At 49.7% G+C, this 25000-nt stretch overlaps 1 protein-coding gene across 4 annotated transcripts in view; it reads right to left on the reverse strand.

The window, feature by feature from the left end:
• dlg3 (discs, large homolog 3 (Drosophila)) overlaps positions 1-25000 on the reverse strand; it is a 77721-nt gene that overhangs the window by 30034 nt on the left and 22687 nt on the right. For 2 of the 4 annotated variants that reach the window (XM_062525461.1, XM_062525463.1), the window contains exons 1-4: positions 24692-25000; positions 2764-2817; positions 2206-2256; positions 291-415 (exon numbers count right to left, since the gene is read on the reverse strand). The exon at positions 24692-25000 is cut by the window's right edge. In XM_062525461.1, coding sequence (XP_062381445.1) covers positions 291-415; positions 2206-2256; positions 2764-2817; positions 24692-25000 — 539 coding nt within the window. Of the gene's footprint in view, positions 1-290; positions 416-1150; positions 1232-2205; positions 2257-2763; positions 2818-24691 lie in introns of all 4 variants that reach the window. The other 2 variants (XM_062525459.1, XM_062525462.1) reach the window with 2 other exon arrangements.

The raw sequence follows: 25000 nt of genomic DNA on the forward strand, positions 1-25000 counted from the left end.
CAGCTCTACAGTACCCAGTACAATAGAACACAGAACATTACAGCTCTACAGTACCCAGTGCAATAGGAAGTGCTCCATGTTTGGGCTAAAGCTTGTCAGTGAACCATCACACACAGGAAACTCACTCAGGGCCTGAGGCATGGGTCTGCTGTATTTCATATCACCCCCCTTCCCCAACACACACCCACACACACACACTTTTCTGTTGGACTCCCTTTCTCCCTCTCCCTCTCCCTCGCTGTGTGTGTGTGTGTGTGTGTGTGTGTGTGTGGGAGGAGGCCAGCTCTTACCCCAGCCTGCCATCCATGGCTGCAGCTCCTCCAGGAATGATCTTGGTGATAAAGATCCCTGGGTCGTCTGGGATGTGCGGATTGTCTATTCCCCCAGCGATGCTGAAGCCCAGGCCAGAGTTGCCCTGCAAACGCGCAGCAGATGTTAGCGACACACACACACACACACACACACACACACTCACTCACTCACCCACACATAGACACAACTTACAGCTATAATAGATACACATAAATAAGCGTGCACACACAAATGCATACACACATATAAACCCACACGTGCCTATGTCATTTTCTGTTCATTTCTATTTAGTCTATTACTATTATTGGTGTTTTCTTTAATATAAGCGATATGACTTCACCTTAAACTGTCTATTTTAATGTAATGTTACTAATGTAAGTTGCTTTGGTAGACAAGAGAGTCTGCTAAGAACTATAATCATAGACATAAACATAAGCATACACACAGAGACAGACACAGATGCACACATACAGCCAATGCACAAACACAAAGGCCGTTCTCAAGGTCAGGAGGGCTTAAGCTATGCATACACAGAGGGTTTCTGGGAATCATGCCTCTTGATTGTGTGTGTGTGGGTGTGTATGTGTGTGTGTGTGTGTGTGTGTGTGTGTGTGTGTGTGTACTGTATGTGTGTGTGGGCTTTCGGTTTGAGTGCATTCTGCACAAAGAGAGCTCCGTTAATGTGCTCTCTGACGAGATCTGAAGGTGGTGGCGAGCTTTAAGGAGGCTCTTATAGCGTTAGCTTCTTATAGCGCAGCTTATAGCACGCTGGAGAGCACCTGGAAAGCAGAAGCCAAGTGCCCTACCAGCACTGCTTGCTTGCCCCGTGCTAAAGTACCTCATTTGGTGTTCTTTGGGCAGAGGCAACCAGGCTCTCTCTAACAGTCACATCGGCACAGCCAGACCCCAAACAAGACAGCTGAGAAAAGATTTCACTTTATTATTTTCTATAATTAATGAGCAACGGTCGCTGCAAATTAGGACAGAGGGAGTCTGAAGCACCCCAGCAAGGGCCGTGGCAGCAAGAGAGGGAGAGAGAGAGGGAGGGAGGGAGAGAGAGAGAGAGGGAGAGAGAGGGGAGAGGGGAAGAAGGCAGACAGAGAGTGAGATGGAGTGTAAAAAAGTGTTAGCGAGAGGAAGGAGAGATCAAGATAAACAGAGAGAGAGAGAGAGAGAGAGAGAGCATTCCAGTAAAGGAGGGAGAGAGCAAAAAAAGGAAGAAGAGAAGAGACAAGACAGAGAAAAGATTGCGAGCGCTCTCCCACCACCAAATGTAACACACCCACAGACCTTTTAAAGTGTGATTTTACAGCCTCTCCTTAAGCGCTGCCAATGAGAAATGCCACCTCGAAAGCGGCGCAGCCCTGCAATTATTCTGAGAGCCCGGGCGACGCTGCCGCCTGCGCCACGCAGGGCCTTCATTATGCCACTGACCCGGTGATGGGCAGGGGCCGCTATAGCGCTGGCATATGAGCGCTGATTAAAGGCACATGACTGTGCATTACAGGAGAGGAGCTCATTTGCGTTAACTAGGTGGCGGCTCCTCTGGAGGCCTGCGCACAGTAATGTAATGTGGGCCACTTTACTCAGCACAGGCACATGCCCGTGGAGCTCTGCTGCTCTATAGGGAGCCGGCCCAGCCAGGGCGTCTGTTGCCATGACCGCACAGTTCACATTCTCAGTGTTGCTTTTGCGCCGAGATTTTTACAGATGCCATATTGTGGGGGCCCTGTAGGTCTTGAGAGAGTACAGTCTACTGCCATCTAGTGGCAAAAGAAGTGCTTGTCGTGCATCAAAGGAAAACAAATTCCGAGGAGAACAGATGAGGTAAATGCAAATTGCCAAGCTGGCAGCTTGCTGGATACTCAGTAATGAGCCAGTAAAAAGACATACCCTTTCCAAGATGATCTCTTCGTATTTGTACATGCCATCACTTCCGTTCACCTGTCACCAGAGAGAATTGATGTTGATACATTTCAGTCACTGGGTAAACAGTACATACACACCATCTTAAACACAGCTATAACATAGCGTTGGCTGACATCAGTAATCCACCGACAGATAAACAATGTAAATTGGATCTATGTTACTTACTGGAGTGAATGATCAAAGATTAAAACTAAGTAAGAAGATTACAGTTGATATGTGCAGATTTCCTGACTGTGTGACATCATTCAGCATATGGCCCATGCATGTGGGAATATGAGCAGCAAGGCTGCGTGGTCTCTGTTGCAGAGGAGCGCAGCGTATGTACGTGTCCTCATCCTCCACTCAGTTGTGCCCGTGCCGTAGGCTCCTGGGAGGGCACGGGCGTTTGAGAACGAGGAGGTAATGAGAGCATGAGACACGGCGAAAGACAGAACGAGAGAAGGAGAGGAAGAAAGAGAGAGAGAGAGAGAGAGAGAGAGAGAGGGAAAGAGAAAGAGAGAGAAACACATAACGGATACTTACATAAGGGCCTGCATCCAGCGAGTCTGCGTTGACAATGATGGGGGGAGGGTTGGCCTGCAAGATGAGGAGAAGAGATACCCATTACCTCTACTGCCAGCCTCACAGGCAGACACACTCACAAGGATGCCAAGTACACACACACACACACACACACACTTCCAAACACGCACGCACGCTCATACACACACACACACTTCCAAACAAGCACGCTCACACACACGCTGACACACACTCAGAGACACGCACATTAAAGAACACATTTTTGGTCAGGAATAGCTAAACAAACGGATGCCAGTGGTGCAGGCCGTGTGTGTGTGACCGGAGGCGGACAGACACAGGAGGCCTGGTGCGAGGGGAGCGCGGCGGCCGCGAGGGGAGGCAGGAGCGCGGGACCTGAGACGAGTTTAGAACGGCCTGCGCAGGGGAGGGATCATAGCCGAGCCCCCAGTGGTGCTGGCCCTGAGCTACACTAAATGACACATTCCTCCTCTTGTTTTTAGAGCTCACCGACTGTGACAGCGCCACTGCAACCACGACTCAGTGCAGAGAGAGATGGGGTGATGACGTAATGGAGGGAGAAAAAAGAACATTTTGGGTAGACCAGAGTGAACTTTGGAAGGCTTCCTGACACGTTCCCATGCTCTGCTGAACGTTAACGACACGGACCAGGAGAGCATTTTTTGGCAACGGTAGGATCGGAAGGATAGGTTTCTGTAAGACCATTCTATCTCCCCTGTCCTGCTGCTTGCATTTCAAAGCTCCAACAACAACCAAAAGTGAGAGAAGAGTTCCAAGTGCAGGTGATGAGGTGAGCTCTGTCAGAGCGGCTCCTTGTCCCCAGTGGAGCGGTACCGTGCTGGCCTCTCCCCTGCAGCCCTGCCGCTGCGCTGCGCTGCGCTGGAGCTATTGATCAGAGGGGGCTGGTGCTGGGGCTGGTGCTGGTGCTGACGGGGCAGCAGCACACAGAGCTGTTCCCAGAGCAGCCTCCCCACCCCCTCACAGTCCTCTCCCTCTCCACCCCCTCACAGTCCTCTCCCTCTCACACAGCCACCCCCTCACAGTCCTCTCCCTCTCACACAGCCACCGCACGCTCGCTCGCCCGCTCTCCTATTGATCCAGCATCGACCCGTGATCTCCTCAGACCTCCCAATCAGCACCCAAACACCAGTCACTCTCCCTCTCTTCCTCTCACACACACACTTCAAAGACACGCACACACACACACACACAGTACTGTCTATATGTGTCTTTGTTTGTCCTTACTCTTTTCTTTCCGCTCAGTCTCTCTCTCTCTCCCTCTCTCTAACAAACAGAACAGCCCTAAAATGACACAAAGGTGTGGTGGCCATGTCTTGCTGCTATGCTTTGCGCCGGCCTGTCATCCTTAGTGGAGGCAGATGTTGTTTGTGTTTGCGGCGGGCAGATGATCTCTCCACATGAGCTGCCTGGGCCCCACATCCAGGGGAAAGGAGGAGAGGGGGAGAGGGAGGAGGTGCAGGACCGACTGCAGAACGAGGAGTGGGGGGGGGGGGGGGAGCGAGGAGGTGTGAGGAGGTGCTGGGACAACTGCAGAGGGATCATCCGAGGTCCAGCAGGGCGGTGGGGAGCGGCCGCCTACTAAAAGCTTTTCCTCGCACAGCCACCTCCATTTCTCCATTTTCACCTGACACTCCTACCTGCTTCCACCCTCAGCGCCACTGACAGGTACAGGACGCACTCAGGTGGAAGAGGCACACACCACACACAGAGACGCATACGCACACACACACACACACACACACACACACACACACATACTCTGTCCCAGTAATGTGCTGCTCTCTTTGTGAAAATGAGATGCAGTCCAGGTCCTCACCTCAGCCCCTGTAGCGTCAGCAGCACCTGCATCAGTGTATGCATGAGGGGGCAGCAGGTAAAGAGCACTGACAACACTCCCCTTATGGCAGGGGCAGACTATACCATTTTTTAGTCGCTCACGATTGTCGTTTACGATCTACCATGTCACACTATACGATTTTAGAACCATGAAAACCTCTCCACGTCTTGGTCGGTAGAGAGGCCACATACACACGAAAGCATCGGTCGCGTCATACGACTCCCGTCAAATTTCTGACAAGCCGGTCTTTTTGTCGGGCTGTTTTAGAACGTCGTGAACGACAAATCGCAAGTCGTGAAGCATGTCACATTATAAGATTCACTCTGCATTCGATGTCGTGCCCGACCATTTGAAATCGGATACGACGCTGTAAACTTGTCGGTCACGACAAATTCGGGCCAATATCGGGCTAATATCGTGTAATCTGACCAGGCCATTACTGGACACAACCTTCTTCCACGACAGGCAGCAACTCAATATTGGAGCGCAAAACAACATGGAGCCAGCATCAGGTTTTTACACCATCATTTTTGTGTCCATTTTTTCTGTTTCTGTTTTCTGTTAAGAGATGATGTCCTACACTAATCATTGAGACTACACCATATTGTCAATAGTTGCATATGAGCTGGGGGGAGATCCAAGATGCTTTTCTTGGAAGTATCAGTAGTTTTCACTTCCTCATCACAACTAGATCAAGAAATTGTGATCTGTCAACAGAAATGACATTAGAGGTCCCACATGTTGGCTACTACAGTACATAACGGTGAAAACCCATTTCAATTCATTTACGATTGAAGGCCCAAGTCAATGGGCAATGCTGTTCAGCTTGACTGGCCTCGCCACAGTCAATGTTCATTATAATACACAGAAGCACACTAAACTAGTCTGGAAACCAATGGCCATAGCATTCACACATCATCGACCAATGGCAGTGATTTGAACATTCTCACTCGGTTTTATAGGCTACCGTTTACATTACAATGAGCCAGCGCATGTAGAGGAAGAAGACTCTACTGCACGTGCTCACTGGTCCTCTGCTCTGGGCTTGGGTCCTGTATGTAAATCAGTGCAACTTCAGACGTATGCATGCCCACTCCCCATACATGTTACCATAAGGTGCGTGCACTGGCCAGCCTGCCAATTAAACAGAAAATATGCTCCAGTAATGACACAGCGAGCCAGCCACAGTCTGGGGCCAGTAAAGCCAGCAGTAAGAGCCATCATCCTGGTCTGGGATTGACGCCGTAATCCCAGCATCTTTATCACACCGCGTAAGCACAACAAGAGGACAGCAAGATAATCTCAACATCTGTAATCCTGGCCCCTCTCCGGTGAGAGAGCGAGACAGAGGTGGGGCGAGGGGGTGGGGGAGACAGAAGGTGAGCGGAGGATGACCCGCCCCACCCCCCCCCTCTTCCCTCCCCCGGGGAACAGCATCACAAGGCCTGTGTGACGGTGACGTGCGTCGCGCTGGAGAGAGGCTTACGCTGTCTGTAGTGCGTGGCACGTCAGGCCCACACACACACACACACAGACACAGACACACACACATTTTCCCAGATTAAAAAAGGGCAGCGGGATGAGAAAGGGGGGCGGGGCTAGCGTTGCAGAGGGAGGGCCATGAGCTGGAGAGAGATGCCTGAGGAGGCGCGGAGGGCAGCAGAGGTGCGCAGGAGAGCAGGAGACGGCAGGAAGGGCTGGAGCTCCTCCAGATGTGGCAGCAGGGGAAGACTCAGGGGCACTGGGGGGGGGAATTAACCTAATCTGGATTAGATTATCATAAATCCTTTAATTTCCTTTTAATTCAAAACACTAATCATTTAAGGCTGTACGTGCAGCCAGCTGTTGCAGTTCACACTGGTGCAGCTGCAGTAGTCTCACTGTCTCAAATACACACACATATCACACACATACACACACACACACTGTTTACATAGCGGCACACACACTCCACCAGCTTCTCTCTATTCAAAGACAACTCTGCCCTTGGACAACACCCGCCGCATCCATCATCTCTCTGCCTCCTCCTCCTCCTCCTCCTCTTCCTCCTCCTCCCCCACATCCCCTACATCCCTCAGTCCAACAGGGAAATGAAGGTGACTGAGCACAACACAGTTCACGCTCATTTGTGTAGATCACGGGGGAATGAGCGCGCGCTCCCACTCGGCCGCTGCTGTAGTCTGGGTCTGAGTTGCCTTATTAGGGAGGTGTATTTATGCCCGGCGCTCCGGGCGGCGCTGCCCCTGGCCTTGGCTGCGGAGCTCCCTGTGGGAGCGCCATCCGTCAAAGGCTTGTCCTGAAACCGTTGGCGAGCGCCAGGGTGAAAAAAAAGAAGCCCTCGTCCAAGCTGTTAAATAATCTATGGGTTGCCATGGCGACTGCTGCTCGGGCTTTCGCACACTGGCTGGCTGGCAGGCATGCAGGCAGGCTGCTCTCAGAGCCCTCCCCCTCTCCCCCTCTCCTCTCAGAGCCAGCGCACTGCTCAGGACACAGGGCTGCTGCTGCTGCTGCTGCTGCTGCTGCTGCTACTGCACGCGCTCCAGCGCTGGCCTCCGCGGACTGGACTCTCTCTCTGGGGCTTGAGCGCGCCGCTGCCGGCCGGTCTGTCTGAGACAGATACTGAGCAGCGACGGGGAGGACGGCTATTCCACACACTGAGCTCAGCGCTTCGATAGTCGCCTCTCACATACAACGCACAAGGTGTGTTCATGGCTACATGGATTTCTCTGACCAATAACTATAATGTCCAAATGTGCACAGCGGGATTGACCACAATGCCAAAATGTGCTATTGCATAGGGAGGTATTAAAACATATTTTTTGTGGCATATTAGAACAAAAGAATGTCTTAAAGGTACACAATAATATACAGTAAATATTCACTCAGTAACACAAATTGACCACACTCTTTCTACAATTTACCACAACAATCTGCATTTTCTAGATTATGTAAACCAAATAACAGAATCCACAGGATTCCTGCCCAAAACGTCACAATAACGAAGAAACACTCTTCATTCATCAGAGGCAGCCATGCCTGAGTTAGCCTTCCACTTAGCATCTGTGCTAGCAGCATTAATGGGTGGTGCAGGTCTCCTCTCCAGCCTCTCATTCCAGTGGCTGCTGTCAGATGAGATCCTGTAGGGGTGGGCTGACGCCTCCTCTGCTGCACTCCCCCCACACACACTCACATGTGTGCTGCTCTAGTGCTCCACGAGCCCCACATCTCTCCTCCTCTAGAGCTCTGGGAGGTGTGTGAGGGGACATGTGTGTGAGTGTGTGTGTGTGTGTGTGTGTGTGTGTGTGTGTGTGTTGTTCCAGTGGAGGAGAGGGGGGTCAGTGGGGGCCAGAGTGGGGGGTGTTAAGGTCCACGCTGCTGATCTGTTCCTCTCCCACCTTGGCGTCTCATATGCTACGCTGCAATCCGATCAATAGCCACTCAATTACGATGCACCCAACATCTCATTCACGCTCAACCAGGGGTGCCGGAGCAGAGGAGAGAGGGATGAGGAGAGAGAGGGAGAGAGAGGGAGGGAGAAAAGGGAGCGATAAAGGGAGGATGATTCAAACTGAAATGCCTTGAATCCTGCCGCACACCACTTTGGACAATCTGAAACCTAATCAGCTGCCACAGAAGCATGACTGAAATAGACACAGAGGTCATCGGATTCGGATTTGAGCGCTCCCACGCAAACAACCCCTACCGCTTTCATTCCCCCCAACCTGCTCACGGCGGGCGCAGCCATCACGAGGCAGCTGGCGGCGCAGGTCCTCGGCTGCCGTCATGGCGGCGCGGGGGTCTACAAAACACATCTGCCTGATTACGCGGCCGCGGAGCTGTCACCGGCGCTCCCCACCGTCTTCACGCGCCCGCCGCCGCGCCTCTTATCTCCGCCGTCTGTTTTGGGTCACGGCGAGCGGAGGCTCCAAATGAGCCGCGCAAAAGGTCGCAGCGCTGACCTTCAGCCACCGAGAAATAAAAATTAATGATGTGTAACGTCGCCATGGCAGAGCACGGAGGCATCCCGAGCCAGCGCAACAGATTGGCGCTCTCCGTGAGTTCAGGTGCACAGGCTCGGGTCTGTGTGCACCGCTCACAACACTGGCCAACAACTCCCCCAAACACAGCCGTGCTCAACATGAAGCACTCACATGCTTCTCCAAAATGACTGCTACTGCATCTAACAGAGACACACATCACATCAGAACATTCAGCAGTTCTAAGTTAACAGCACCCTGTCCAATCTGATCTGGCCCGGATGTGTTGGGGTTTGTGTGAGCTTCTCATTGTGGTGGTGGCTCTGTGTGGCATCATCTCCGTCACTCCAAAGTCTACATCCGGCTCGCGCTCTCATGAAAAAAAGACGGCAGCTTGCCATCAGGTTGGCCTCAAATTACCAGCAGCACAACCAGATGCCCACCGTAATTGAGTGAAGTCTGGATGAGAGTACAGGGCAAGACAAGGAATGAGGGCAAGAGCAAGAGACTGAGAGCGCCATACCAGGAAAATGCTCGGCACATCCTGAAATGCAACATAATATTGGCTTTCTTTTTCTAGAATACTAGTTTGCCTCTCTCCCTGGTTGCTACCCTGTAGTTGCTAAGCTGAGAGATGTGCCGCTTGTGCTGAAGAGTGCCAGGAAAAGGGCATAGGGCTTCTCTACTAGTCTAGAAAAGATCCAGCGCTGGTGTATTTTGGTAAGATTGGACAAAATCCTGTGGTTGCCATTCCTGCCCTTTTGCACACAGCCCTGCTAACAGCCAGTGCAGCACTAGTGCTCTACAGCCGTGCTCTTGTGTGGGGATGTGATTGGGCAGCAGCGTCCCTGTACAGGCCTCATGACCTGAGCTCCACTATCACAGGCCGGACACAGCCAGGTGCCAACGCACTCCATCACTCCAAGGGCTGCGGAGGATCATGGTGTTTCTCAGAAACTTTTGGTCTGCAAAGAACGACAGACAGAGAGATGGAGCGAGGGGAAGATGAAAAAGAGAGGGAGAGAGATGCGGGCCTGCAGGCTGCAGAGCGGCTGAAGGGGCTGAAGGGGCTGAACTCGCCACAGACAGTGAGAGAGCCCTCCACAGAGGCACCGTCTGAAAGAACAGCCAGCCCCTGCACAGCCTTTGACTCCACAGATACATCACTGATCTGGCCCCGCCTCGCCTCGCTTCCCAAACAGCCCCCCCCCCTCCCCTCCTCCTCCCCACCCCTCTCTCTCTCTCTCCCTCTCTCCCTCTCTCCCAGAGGAGGGGATGACCGAGGGCTCTGGCTGCCTCGCTCTGCTCTCACCACTCCGGATCACCCACGCGGCTCCATTCACTCCCTGCTCCCCTGCACACTCGGCTCCACTGACGAATCACGTAGGTGTGGAAAGTAATGAAGAATTACAGTAAGTAGGACAACGGCAACAACAACAACAAGCATCGGGAGGGAGAAGGAAAGGCGGAGAGGAAGAAAGAAATAGATGAAGAGAGAGAGAGAGAGAAACAGAGAGAGAGTGAGAGAGAGAAAAGGAGAGAAAGCACTGTGTGGCACTACATCTTTCTCTGCATGATTATGAATACATTCATGAGAGCGGTTATCCATATGCTGGCGTATTTATTGCCAGAAAGGCCACGGAGTAAAAGAGAAGAAGGGGGGGAGAGGTGGTGGAGGGAGAAGGAGGCCTTTGTTTTAAAAAGGACACTTTTGCATCGCTTCAGACACTGCCAAAACAATCTGCCTCCCATCGAGGGGCCAGATCCACTGTCTGTCCTGCCCATACACCTTAGGGCTGGACACGGCCCACGGCCTGGACAAGACTGAGACAACACACACACACACAAAGACATAAACTAACACTCACACTCAACCACACACACCTTAAAAAATCAACGCCACAATTTGTTTCAAGAGATAATATGTGTCATAATAAATGTATCACTCATATGACAAGCACATCTGAAAATATACACCAATTATACCAAATAAAGTCGTAATTTTTACTTTTACTTACATTAATTATAATTGCGCACTCACATGCATTTTTTCCATGGTCAGAGGTGTATGTTTAAATACTATTCTTTGTTCATCTATGAATAATTAATTTCTTGAACATTTTGACTCGTATTGTTGGGGTTGAACAGATTGATGAACCCTTTTGACTCATGATAATTACATGAGGAAAATAGATCATTACTGCATGTTATTCTCTGGGGGGGCTTCAAAACCCCACAGAGGGTCATTTGTGCTTAGAACTCTTCAATCACTGACATCTTCTCAACCAACGACATTGGCCAATACCAAGCTACATCAACACCCACGCAAATGTCCATAAATCTTTTTTAAAATTATGAATTTCAAGTCATATCAATCAAACTCAAATTGGGTTGTTTCGCCTAGATTTATTTTCACTTAATAAAAATGAACAACTGTAGTTTGATTGATACTACTTGGAATACACATGAAAAAATCATGTTTTTTTAGTATTTGTAAAAACTGAGTTATCAGATTTTGCAAAGGAACTCATATGCTGATACAAAAAAAATCTGATTAAAATTCTGCATGCTAGCCTACAGGCTTTGTGGGCTGAGATGAGCATTTACAAAATGGCCGAGTCAGTGGCAGCTTCTCCTCTCCTGGGCATAAGACAAAGCAATCTGGCGTGGCGTCACTGGCTTGCTTTAATGCTGCTCTGGAACTTGTGGCTTTGGAGAGTCAGCAGCAGCCGCATAGAGGAGCAAGAGGCAGCGATGCCACTGACCACAGTCTGACAGACAGAGAGACAGAGACCGAGAGAGAGAGAGAGTTCAGGGTGAGTGGCCTGATGTTGCATCGGTCTGCACACACAGATACAGATACACACACACACACACACACACACACACACACACACACACACATGCAGTCTCTGTCTCTGAGCTCTCACCCAGCGCCATCTCAGACAGCGGACTCGTCACTGGCCTCAGAAATATCCCGATGAGCATATGCAGTGGCTGTGGATTTGGCTGATTATATAATTGGAATTTTAATGGGGAATATTAATCCGCTGCAGCCCATATTGGGTTTTATAAGCTGGCTGATCAGGATCTGCCGCTGCTCCAGCCGCCTATGCACAGTGTCCCGTAACCCTCCCTGTGTGTGTGTGTGTGTGTGTGTGTGTTACACAAGTGGCACGCTACGCCAGGGTTCCAGCTCACACACACACACACACACACACACACACACACACACGCGTACAGTACGGACACACACGCTCAAACACTAGTCAGAGGTATTTGCTGAACTGGAGTGGTAATGTCCCAGTGCTGCGGATGCATGGACAGCATGTAAATGTATTCCTCTGTCAGGCCGGTGATTTGGAGCGCCCGTGATGGGCTCTTTCTAAACAAAGCTTATGTAACACCTTGTCTTATGTGTGTGTCTGTGTGTGTGTGTGTCACATATGAGAAAGCCCTCCACAAAATAAACACGCTTCTGCCTGCCTGTGCGTCAGCACTGCAGTCTCTCTGTCATTAGCCCCGGCACAGCTAATGTGAACTCTGCTTCAGCCTGCACCATAGCAACACATCAGCCGTGTGTGTGTGTGTGTGTGTGTTTTAGACCAGGCCCTCCTCCTCAGCGCGAGGGGGGCAAGGCATCAGAAATCACGACCGCACTAAAAAAAGCGCGTTGGGAGAAAGCGTTGCGTTGTGACGGCACAACGAGCGCACGGCAGAGTGGAACGTGTGTCCTTGGCTGTGGCTCAGGAGATGTCCACACACTACACAGGCTCCACATAAGACGCCTGTGCTCTCTCCTCTCCTCTCCTCTATAGTGCAGGAGCCACAGGAGGAGCACAGAGCTCCTTCATGCCTTAACACAGCCTTAACAGCACACAGAGCTCCTTCATGCCTTAGCACAGCCTTAACAGCACACAGAGCTCCATCATGCCTTAGCACAGCCTTAACAGCACAGAGCTCCTTCATGCCTTAGCACAGCCTTAACAGCACACAAAGCTCCTTCATGCCTTAGCACAGCCTTAACAGCACACAAAGCTCCTTCATGCCTTAGCACAGCCTTAACAGCTCACGGAGCTCCTTCATGCCTTAGCACAGCCTTAACAGCACACAGAGCTCCTTCATGCCTTAGCACAGCCTTAACAGCACACAGAGCTCCTTCATGCCTTAGCACAGCCTTAACAGCACACAGAGCTCTTCTCCCTCGTTCCCTCTGTTTTCCCTTTTTTTTAGCGCACTGCCACAATGTCACGATGTCACGATGACTAATGGCATATAATAAAGCACATTGTCTCTCATGCTCTCTCTCTCCCTCATCTCCTCTGCATATCAAACACTGAGGAGGGGGAGAGGGGGGGGGCAGAGAAGATGCATGTTATGGTGTGCTGTGTTGTGTTGTGAAGAGTGTCCTCATTTGTTTGTTACTATTTTACATACGATGAGACAGGTTCAATGTTTGGCAATGCTATTGGTCCACCTCAGCCTGCCGTATGAAGGAATCATGTCTAAAAGGGCAAACCAATCAGATACTCATTGGAAATAAATGCATACATTGGGAAGTCATTTAGGTGATCAAGTTAGCATTTCCACTGTACATTAACACAATTATCTGTACGGATTCTTCATATCCATGTCTAGCACCTCCGTATCAGAAATAGCAGCCGTATAATAACATCGCGGCTGCTCGGCGAGCATCCCAGGGGCTCTGCCACACTCACGTGTGCGCAACACAACATCTGTTAGCCGCCCACCTCTTTCCAGGCATTGACAAGATGCACAAAGACCGGTGGAGGTGCCACAGGAAAGAACAGGGTTCCGCAGTTCAGGTGGCTCTTGTGCTATTTCAACTGTGTAGCGCTCGGCGCTCACCACAACAGAACAGGCTTTCAGTGAAAAGTCCTTCACTCCTATACAGTACCTCCGCAAATAACTCAACTTACTGAGAACATGTCGGATTCCTGACTATCAGCCTGAACATCAGGTTCTATAAAGAGAATTTAATAAAAAAAAAAATGTCATGTGTGTTTACTTTAGCTGTGGACATACACAAGATAGATTATTCCAATTGAATTAACTTGGAAGCATTCAAATATGTTCAGCAATATGTAGAGCATTGTAAAGCAGGGGACATTCATTCACTCATAAATCCTAATGCATAAAGTGACTTATACAAGGTTAATCCAGTGTCTAAAAGTAGCTGAATACATTACTGTCATGTTATATTGTCCCACTGTCAATCCAGACGCACATTGCATCCTACATCAAGCAAGAGGAGCCTTTGAATAAAATGCATCTTCTTCAGTTCCATCATAAAAACCCAAACAAAATGGTAGCTCCTTGCACCAGTGCATTAGTGCAGTTACGGCGGTGGCAGCTGAGGTTATTGCTGTATAAGTGTGGTGCGGGCTGCGAGCCCTGCCAAGTCAAGCACTGGGCCGGCTGCCTGCTGACCCTGTAGCACGCGGAAACTTTGCTAAAGCAGGCCCCAGTAATCCACAGTGTAAGCCCCATGGGGCTCCGCAGCTCATCCCCCTCAGCCCCCACCACGCCACGCCACGCCACGCCATCCAGTGGGAGAGATAGCGGGGGCTGGGGGCTGGGGGCTGGGGGCTGGGTGTGTGTGTGTGTGTGGCTGGGGGAGGAGAAGGGGCTCTCGAGAGATGGGCTGCCAGATCTGCGCCTCGCTCTTATCTCATCTCAGGAGACGGCAGGGCGCACGCTGGCCCGCGCGCCGAGCAGGAAGCAGACGCGGGCAGGCAGGGTGGAGCCGGAGCGCTCCAGCAGGGAATGCCAATCCCAGCTGGGCATCATGGAGAGGGCCAGCAGCCTTGGAGACATGTGAGTGACGGCAGCTTGAATGATGAGCTCATTCACACACCCCGTGCGTACGCGCGCGTGTGTGTGTGTGTGTGTGCACACATGCAAGACATGGCACATCTAATAAAATGTATGCATAAAACAGCTCAGGGCTCAGGGAAAATTAATCTTGGCCCAATTAATGTCCATGTTTAAATAGACGGCAAATTGAAGCATGTAGCGATGTCCAGGACTTGGGCTGCACGTCACTGGAACAAAGATGGGTGTCTCTGTGTCTGCGTCTCTCCACCTCTCCTCTCCCCCTTTCCTCCTCTGGCACAGATATTTATCTCAGTGGCCCTGACAGCTTAACGGCCGTGATCTCAGTGGGTACACAGTCTCCACCAGGTCATAATGACTGATAATGAAGCGCGGGGCTTGTTGAGATCATCCGGCCTCTGCGCTCCATTCATTCAGCACAGCCATTCAGCCGCGGCGTGTTTAGATAAAGTCGGCCGCTCTCCGTCACCAGGAAGGCCACTTCCTAGCGGCTCTGAGGCTGACTCACTCTCCTGCCCCTATGCCATTCCATTCCCTCTCAACAACTTCCTGTAAAGAAAGAACATTCCGTGGCCAATGACCAGATATCCCAGCGTGCAACTGACGCTGGCGAGGTTGGGCACCAGCCCAACCCCTGGTCCGTACCCGTTTCAGCAGTGCCCGGGATGTTCAAATCAACATACAGTGGGCAACCCAAAGCATACCTTTAAACTTCATTTTTTCCCACTGTAAGCTGCATTTCAGATTTCATAATGTATTATTCATGCACCCTCACAACATTCAAAGGGGGCTCATTTGTAAGAGAACTCGAGGACACACACTGCTGCTGAAGAAACACAAGGCTGCTGGATAGAGCGAGATGTATTATGGAAATGGAGTCCTACTAGCGCACCTCGGACAAATCAGCCGTGCAGCACAAAGAGCCAACAAAACGCTTTCTTTAACAGTTTAGTCTCCACTCGCAGGGAAACAAATCCAGGTGTATAGTCTGAACACAAACATTACTTTTTCTTAATTTTTTTTCTTCATTAATTTATCTAGACTGATGTCAAATATAGCATTTGTACAGGTACATGAATTGTGGCAACAGCTGAATTACGTTTTTTAAATGGATTGCTTTGTGCTTGATTGTGAAGTTAAATGTAAATGATCTAAAAGACTGTATAGTGTGCTGTGGTATCTGAATCACCAGGCAACCACAATTCAGATGAACAGTACCTAACACAAACACAGAGAGAGTGAGGAGCAAGAGGAAGATGATGCTGATGAGGAGGATGTGGAAGAGGAGGAGTAAGTGAGGAGCAAGAGGAAGATGCTGAGGAGGAGGATATGGAAGAGGAGGACGAGAAAGTGAGGAGCAAGAGGAAGATGGTGAGGAGGAGGATCTGGAAGAGGAGGAGGAGGAAGCGAGGAGCAAGAGGAAGATGGTGAGGAGGAGGATGTGGAAGAGGAGGACGAGAAAGTGAGGAGCAAGAGGAAGATGGTGAGGAGGAGGAGGAGGATGTGGAGGAGGAGGAAAAAGAGAAAAAGAGAGAAAAGATGACGAGAGGAGAGGAAGTGGAAGCAGCCAGCCCAAATGGCTGAGGGGCTGCTTGGATGATCCATTAGAGAGAGATGGCACTCCGAGACTCCACATGGTGAACACGTCCATCACAGCCAGGGCTCTTCACACGGAGCAGAAACAGCTCTTACTGGGAAGAACAATTAAAGATGGCGGCTATACATCCATTTCACTATTCCCCATTTGTGGCCTGTCTAAGGGAAATCACATCCCAACTGCTGACAGTGCCACCCCTGTGGCTTCAAAGAAAAGGCAAATAAGGCCGTCCTTGTAGTCTACTGCAGTGGTGGAGACTATTCCAGAACCTTCACACCATGGCCTGCACACACCCATGGCACGTGTGTGATGAGGACAGCGGCATGGTGGGAGAACAGAGGAGTGTTTGGAGCGGGAGGTCAAGAGGCTGAGGAGGCCGGGAGGGGTCAGGGGGCGCTGAGGACACGCCGCTCCACGCGTCCACACGGGGCGGGCAGCGCGCGCCATCCCACGGTGCTGGCACGGGGGGTCCAGGGCACGAGCGGCACTGTTCTCAACCGAGGCCACCCAAGGATGGCAATGCAGACGGCCATCGAGGCAGAAGTGTGCCCAAAATGTCACAGTGGCACCACACCAGACATGGCTGTGTGGGTACTCTACGTTTGCCAGTATCCTCAGCAGTGACAGACAGTTCCAACGCTTTTTAAATGTGTGTAAGAATATGGCTTTGGCAAAAATATTGCTTTAAAGAGACACAGAGAGAAAGAGAGAGAGAGAGAGAGAGAGAGAGAGAGAGAGAGAGAGAGAGAGAGAGAGAGAGAGAGAGTGGTGGGTGAGTATTGGTGAGGAGGTGAGGCCTATGAGAGGGAGCACACATGCATGAGAGCGCCAGGCTGCCCTCTCTCTCTCTCTCTCTCTCTCTCTCTCTCCCTCTCTCTCAGGGCCGCTCTGCTGGGCACCACACCGCTGTGGCGCGTGGGAGCTGGATGCGTCCACAGCTGAATCAGGAGAACATGCCCCCACCCCACCACCCCACCCTATCCCAATAACAGTGTCACGCTGCTTCTAGGCCAGTCGCTATTGGGATCAGCAAAAACAGCATCCACAGACTAAGAGCGGGGGAGAGCATGTAACAACAATAAACACAAAGTGAGCAAGCAAGAAAACAAGTGGCTAGCCCCCTCCACCCCCCCAGTGGCACGGGGGAGGGTGGGGGATGGGGGGCACAGGAGAGCATGAGTTGTGCTCTGGCTCACAGCATATGGCAGAGAGCAGCCGGTGCCATCCAGTCAAGAGGCGCGGGCGCGTGGTCACGGTGGTCCCACCCTGGCTGCACCCACGTCCAGCAGAGCACCAAGCAGCACACATCAACACCAGGAATCATTACTCAGGCACACGGCCGCCTGTCCACACTGGGCTCGCCAGCACTGAAATGCACCGCTGCTCTCAAATCTGTCGAGCTCAATCACACTATTGAAGTGGCGCAATTATTCATTTCTTCATTTACATCCAGAAAGCCTACGCAGCTCAAGCAATACGCATCAATATCAACACATGGAACAGAAAAATGGGGGAACACCTTGACATCCATGAGAGACAGACAGTGTAACATGAGCCCATGACTGAGCGTGTCTTGAGCCACTGGGGCCCGTGGCTCTGAGAAGGCCCACAGATGCAGCGGATCTGCACCAGGATCCCACTGGAGGCACAAAGAGGAGAGCATTACGGCTCAGCCTCCAGGAGCCGTGGGAGCTGAGACTGAGACACAAGACAGCCTCAGCGCCGCATCAAACCACAAGCCACTTTTTTTATCCATCTTGATTATCTCTGTCTCTCTCTGTCTCTCTCTCTCTCTCTCTCTCTCTCTCTCTCTCTCTCTCTCTCTCTCTCTCTCTCTCTCTCTCTCTCTCTCTCTCTCTCTCTCTCTCTCTCTCTCTCTCTCTCTCTCTCTCTCTCTCTCTCTCTCTCTCTCTCTCTCGCGAGTGCGAGTGCCAGATCGACTATCACGGGCATACCTGACAGAGGTGTGTGCCAGCCCGTCTTTCTCAGGAGCGGAGCCCTTGCCCCCTTTTTAAAGTGTGTAAAAGCCAACTTCTGTAAAAGTGCACATAAATATTGCAGTGTGCCTAGTCCCCCTGTTTCATAGTGCATTTGCAGTGATTCACTCTGCTCTCTGCCCACAGACTTTTATAGGCCCGGTACATTTTGTTTTAGGCGAGGCAAGTTTTGTGGGAGGCAGAGAGAGATGCTGTGTGTGTGTGTGTGTGTGTGTGTGTGTGTGTGTGTGATAAAGAGGGAGAGAGGCAGAGGTAGATAGAGAGCAAGTAGACAGGGTGAAAAACGGTGGCGAGAAAGGGTGTGTGGGAGAGGAGACAGCGCAATAGACAGGGCTAGGCAGCTTCGAGTGTTTGTGACGGTTGACACTTCAGGTAAGCATAAATGTGCAGCCGTGAGGAAATGATAAGAAAATGTAGCATCCATTTTTACGGAGGCCAAAAATGGTGGTAGAGTTACTAGAACGAACATAACTCACTGTGCTTCTGGCCGCCATAACAAACTGCACCAAAGGTCACAAGTTATGAGTACCACACCAATACTCACTCTTTCCACTAAAATACTCTTATACACCAAAACTCACTGTTTACCCTAAGATACTCCTACACACCAATACTCACTCTTTCCACTAAAATAGTCTTATACACCAATACTCACTCTTTCCCCTAAAATACTCTTATACACCAAAACACCAATACTCTTATACACCAATACTCACTCTTTCCCCTAAAATACTCTTATACACCAAAACACCAATACTCTTATACACCAATACTCACTCTTTACCCTAAAATACCCTTATACACCAATACTCACTCTTTACCCTAAAATACTCTTTTACACCAATACTCTTACACACCAATCCTCACTCCTTACCCAAAAATTGGTAGCTTATCAGGACTCCAAATGAAACCTATATGTGAACATGACTATAACAATGACCTGATGGACTCTAGATGAAGATCATTTTGAGTATAGGAGTTCATCTGTAATAACTCAGCATCTAGCATAACCTCTCATCTAATGTAATTTCCACTCAGTTTTCCATTAAAATCTGTTTTGTTTTGGGTTTTCGGACAAAAAGACATGCTAAGGTGGACACAGAGACAACAAAGACAGGTAGAATATTTAAAACTATTACCACAAATATAAATGTGAGGAGATCAGAGGCATTCAGAGAGATCAGAAATACTGCACACTTTGCAACTCAAGAAAATGAGGAAGTTGCATAAACATCTGTACTGTCAATCTCAGAGATGAAGATGGCGGCTAATATGAGTTGATTTCCACACAGGACTATACTGTAGAGAGCAGAGAGAGAGAATACATGTTCATGTTGAAGGCTGTTAAAGCAGCACCAGTGACTTTACAGCTACCCCACATGCTAACCCTGGTGACATTACCAACATTTCATGACACAGATTTTCACAAATACCCTCTCCGAGTCCAAGTGTGTTGTTCCCTATTATGACTAAGCCAGTGCTGTGTGACTGCGCAGCTTCAATTGGGAGATGGCAGTTAAGACACCCTTTGTCTTCTCCCCCCTCTTGCTCTGGGCTCTCCAGGCTGCCGGGCCTTTTAGTGTCAGGAGAGATAAGAGCCACGGACGGGGATGAGCCGCAGCTTCTCCTGAGACACACCCGGCTCGGCCCCGTCTGGGAGGCCCTGGTGAGGGGCGCGTCAGTCTGCCACCTCCTGCTCCGCCGCTCGCCCCCGTCGCCCACCACCCCCCACTTCACCCCCCACTTCACCCCCATCACTGGCCTCCTCCGTCCCCAGTCAATTCCCACAAATGGCTGACATCACCAGCGGGAAATCAGACACCCCTCACCCCCACACGCCCCCAACGCGCTCTCCTCCGGATGAATATGTGACTGTCAGGGGCAGCACCTCAGCCGGCACACAGCCAAACACTTCCTGATTCCACTCAGCCCCAACAGCTGCACACAGCAAACCCACCCGAGGGTGCACAGCAAATCATCACGCTGAAATTGGGGGAACATTTGGAATCAAAGGGAGGACTGTTGCCTGGTATACAATCCTACCGCACTGTTGGGGACAAAAAAAAAACACTCATCTGCTCTCAATGGAGAGTCAATTAACAAACAAAACCTGGCTTCATCCATCTGAAGAGTAGAGAGAGAGAGAGAGAGAGAAGAGAGAGAGAGAACAAGGGAGATGACAACAGAATGTATTGTCTCTTGCCAGCAACACCTTCCCTCTCCCCCCACTTTGGCCATGTGCTAAGGAATAAATCCCTTTTGATGTGATCAAATGTTGGCTGCTCTCAGAGAGTGGACGTCTCCGTCACGGCAGGGGTCTGAGCTCAAGGTTGGGAAAAGCCCCTCCACACACCCGCACAGTCCCTGCTGGGCTCCTCTTTGAGGGCACACATACTGTACTGCTATCAAATCAACAACAATCCCCTTCATGACAAAACACTGAACGACTAGGCGGTTTTAAATATAAGCGTTTGTGTGTGTTTGTGGGTATGTGCATACGCATGTTTAATCAATTATACGCAAACACACACACACACACACACACACACATACACATACACTCACACACACTACAAGAACTACGCTCATAAACAATGTTGTTTAACACATAGTAAACAGCACACCCAAATCCAATCAACAGTGAAGCACTAATTACACCTCTGGCCATACTATTGCAGATTAATTCAACATGGGCTTCAGTCCAACCATTTCAACCAGCCACACACTCCTAAGCTGGAGGTGGTGTGGGAATGACCTCACCTCAGACAATCACAAACACACACCACAAACCCCAACAAAATGCTAATTCTTATCAGGACGGGTAATCAGTAATCTGAATTAAAACAATGGTGGCCTATTTTAGGAAAAATGTTAAATACGATCTGAGCGATAAATAACCTAAAAGCTAATTAATATTTAAAGTTAATCATATCCAAAGGATTGTTGTTGGGGGAGCAGGCAAAAACAGATTGGAGCCTGAGGGGGCAAAAGCTCACTCTGAGTAAAGGCTTGTTTTATGTGGGAGGCGGCCCTACAAGCTCTCCTTTCACAGACACACTCATGTCAGGGAGCCATGTCAGGGATCCTTTTGCAAGCACTTCACAGTTCACAGGAATTTCTTCCATCTTTATGGCATTTGAGATCCAATACCCCAAAGTTGAGAGATTCATAATCAATACATCAAAGAATGGCAGTCTGTACACAGTGTATGTGTTGTTTAGTATCTAGCCTTCACTAATTTATCATCAATACTAGTAGTGCATTGAGACTGTATTGGACTGTTATTACAAAAGTGGTAGAGTACTATTAGACTTATGCTGTGCTGCTGAGACTAAATCTAAGATGACTGCATTTGAGACTGCGGTTCAGTTCTCGCTGTACTAGTGCTCCAGGATAACAATATAACGTGCTATTATATCCAGCTAGATAGGGGTCATTAAGAGAGCACATCCTATTGGATAAGGCCAATAGGAAAATCCATTTCCTTTTTGTGCATTTTGCTGCTATAAGCCGATATGGCATATCAAAATATTGCAGCAACAAACACTAGTCTTTATAATTAAAACATATTGACAAATGCATCTTTGTAGCACAACAGCAGATGATTATGGAGACTATTAACACTATGACAACTATTAGGTTCAGTGGGCCAGATGTATATTACAACCAAGACAATCATGTAAGGAAATAATATTTGATATGATACTATCTGGGATTTTGCGTGATCTGGGGAGGATTCAATACCAGGAGTTGCATCATCTCAACACTGAATACTTCATCATGAAGAGTCAAACATTCGCTTACACAATCTTACTATCTTACTATTTATCTCGGAATTACAGTATATGGGCATTTCTACTTCTGCGCACTTACACATGTCGTACCGATTCCTTGTTTGAAAGGGATAGTATTATCCTCCATTCATTGCATAAACCTTTTCTATTGCTAATAGATGCTAATCAGCGGCATCATCAATATGTGTGTCCTTACATCTATTGAAAGACAAACAGAATCCCAAAGGTTCTCTTAAGGCGGTTCATACTGGGGACCAAGTAGTTCTCCCATCCAGTGATAGCACCCATGTTCTATCAGGAGAGCTACAGTATGTAAGGACTGGGCCAGATCTGGTCTGATGTGATGCTAAGTGCAACAGGAGCGCGCACACACAGTATGGTCATGCTTGGCCATATGTGATCATGTGGGCCACTACCATTGGGGGAGGGGAGCATTCCCACCCTGGGACTGATAGAAAGTGCCAGAAATGGTTGGCAAGGTGCTGACTGTTCGTTTCCATACACATAGACTGGGAAGCACAAAAGGCTAAGAGCTAACACATCCACCCACAGAGGCACTTCAAAGAGAGAGGGTGAACATGGAGGACAAAAAGGGTGCAACACTGTCGAATCTGTTTTCTATACTGTACAGAATGACAACGTGTTAATGTAAACGCTACACATAGACAGGGCCAGATGCTGTTATCTCTCTCTCCCTCTCTCTCTCTCTCTCTCACTCTCTCTGTTCGCATCCTCTCACATCTCCACCGACTGACTCCTCTTACGTAACCCCCTCCCCCTCACTGGGCTTCCTGTTTTTTATTGGCTTATTTCTCTCGTTCTCACCTTCAGCTCTTCCACCTTTTCTCACAGCTATTCTTCAGCACTGCCTTTCTTATTGGCATCCCCTACTGTTGCATTGGATTTGTTAGACGCATTGTGACATGTTCACCAGTGTGCATTTACAATTTCATTTACATTTCTGTGTGCAAGCTGAGCACCCCCCCCCCCCCCCCCCCCCCCCCCCCACACACACACACACACACACACACACACACACACACCCAGCCTCAAGAAAATGTTTCTCTCTCAAGGAATTGAAGAGCACAGAGCGAGGACAGGAGTGGGCATGTACAACATCACATGCCTTGACTGTGTCCCACACACACACTCCTGATCCTATCACCGCCACATATTTAATCAACCACCATCTACTACAAACAGGGGTTAACACATTTAGCCTTCGTATCTGGCTGCTTCCGATTGATTTGAGTTACAAAGAGAGAACCTAAACCCAGGCTAAGCGGCATGATTATTGTATTACTGGATAATAAGTGACAGGGAAAGCGTGGTTACGTAAGCAGCCAAATGTGCACTTAGAGCATTGCAAAGTGTGAGAAATAAAAAGCGGAGCGGCTCTGCCCTGTCTCCACAGCTAGCAGTAAATAAAGGGAGGGTGCTAAATGCGCAATGTAATCCACTGTACTGTAGCAACAAATGAGCAAATCCAGCGCCCAAATGGCTGTGCCTGGTTAAAGGAAGCTTTCACCGCCGGCACAGGCGAAGTAGGCCGGTGAGATTTGTCAGTCGGCACCCAAAGCCTCTTGCTTTCCTTCCTTTAGACTTGTAAAGAATTGCCATCACGTTGGTTGTGAAAATTTCAGCCTCCATTTTAACACTCTGCCAAGCTCCCTTTCTCTCCTTTCTCTCACTCTCACTGGGAGAAAATAGCTCCACTACTGACGCAGATAAATAACAGGTGCACAAATGCACAGGATCTAAAGATTCAGACAGTGACACACACGCATACATGTGCACGCTGACACAGGCACATACCACCTTCCAACACACAGCTACACACGCGTGCTCACACACACACACACACACAGACAGGCACAGGCTCATGTAGGGAGCCATTTCTTCCATTTCATACACCCAGAGACCCTTCCCCCACCCCCTGTTCACACACGCACACACACACATACACTCACAGACACACACACACACATACACACACACCTTACTTAATTACAGCTTGTGTTCCTTGCTTTTGTTTGACATGATCTGCCAACACGGTAGGCTACAAAAATCACACAGCAAAAATTCCAAGGAAATATCTCATTGCAGATCCTATTAGAATTGTGAACCGGTTTTATACAAAATGTCCCTTTCTGAGTCATTTGATCATGCTTCTCCCTCCATACACAATATGCTGGATATAATCCTTGTCCAAAAATATTTCATAAAAGGACAGCTGCAGATACTTGAAGGATGTTACCACACAACGTTCAGAATTGAAACCGAGATGCACAGAGACCTGCAGACTAGCTCGCTTTAGCATCAGGTTCCCATTCAAATTCACAGTGAAGCACCTTGGAATAATGGATGGGTAGGAAAATGACTGCAGACCCAGCTGCTCTCTAATCTTCTCTCCTTCTACAAGTGACATCCACAACAAGCACATCTCTACCTCATAAATCCTGATCAGATGATATACAGTGTTGTGGATTTGTTGGTGGAATTGAATGAGCAGAGATTGAATGTATGAAGATTAAGCCACCCCCAGCCACCATCCATACGGCATGAACTCAAACAATATGCAGATCAAAACCTGCACTGGACTCAGCCAGCTCAGGAGAAATGGCAGATTGCACAACACTCTCCTCATGGCTTCCCTCTGCCATAAGCACTGAGGCTTTGATCCTAAACACTGGCATTCCTACACATATTCACCAGCTCATGTATGTGCCTGAGTCCAGCACCTGAGCACTACAGCTGCCTGCTGCTCCCCCTACTCCCTCTGCTCCTATAGGGCTACAGCGTAGGGGCCGCATCAGAGGAAGTGGCGTTACCTGGTCGTACCAGTCCCGGTTGGAACAGGTGCACTCGGGCCACCATCCTCCCTGGCCACTGGAGTTGTTTCCATTCACCTTGGGGCCGCCCTTGGACTGGCCCTTGGGGTTGGGCCCTCCAGGCCCGGAGGACATCATCTTGCCCTTACTTCTGCCCAGCGTGCCCCCGCCGCCCATGCCCCCTCCGCCGGCCGGGACTTGTTGTGGAGGTAGGGTCTGGCCGCTCCCGTAGCCAGCCGGGTATCCATAGGGGTCAGGCTGCCAGTCGGCGTACGCCGGGGCGTCCATCCTGCGTAGCGCGGCCATGCG

The sequence above is a fragment of the Sardina pilchardus genome, chromosome 21, assembly GCF_963854185.1.
Source record: "Sardina pilchardus chromosome 21, fSarPil1.1, whole genome shotgun sequence".
Taxonomy (NCBI): Eukaryota; Metazoa; Chordata; class Actinopteri; order Clupeiformes; family Clupeidae; genus Sardina; species Sardina pilchardus.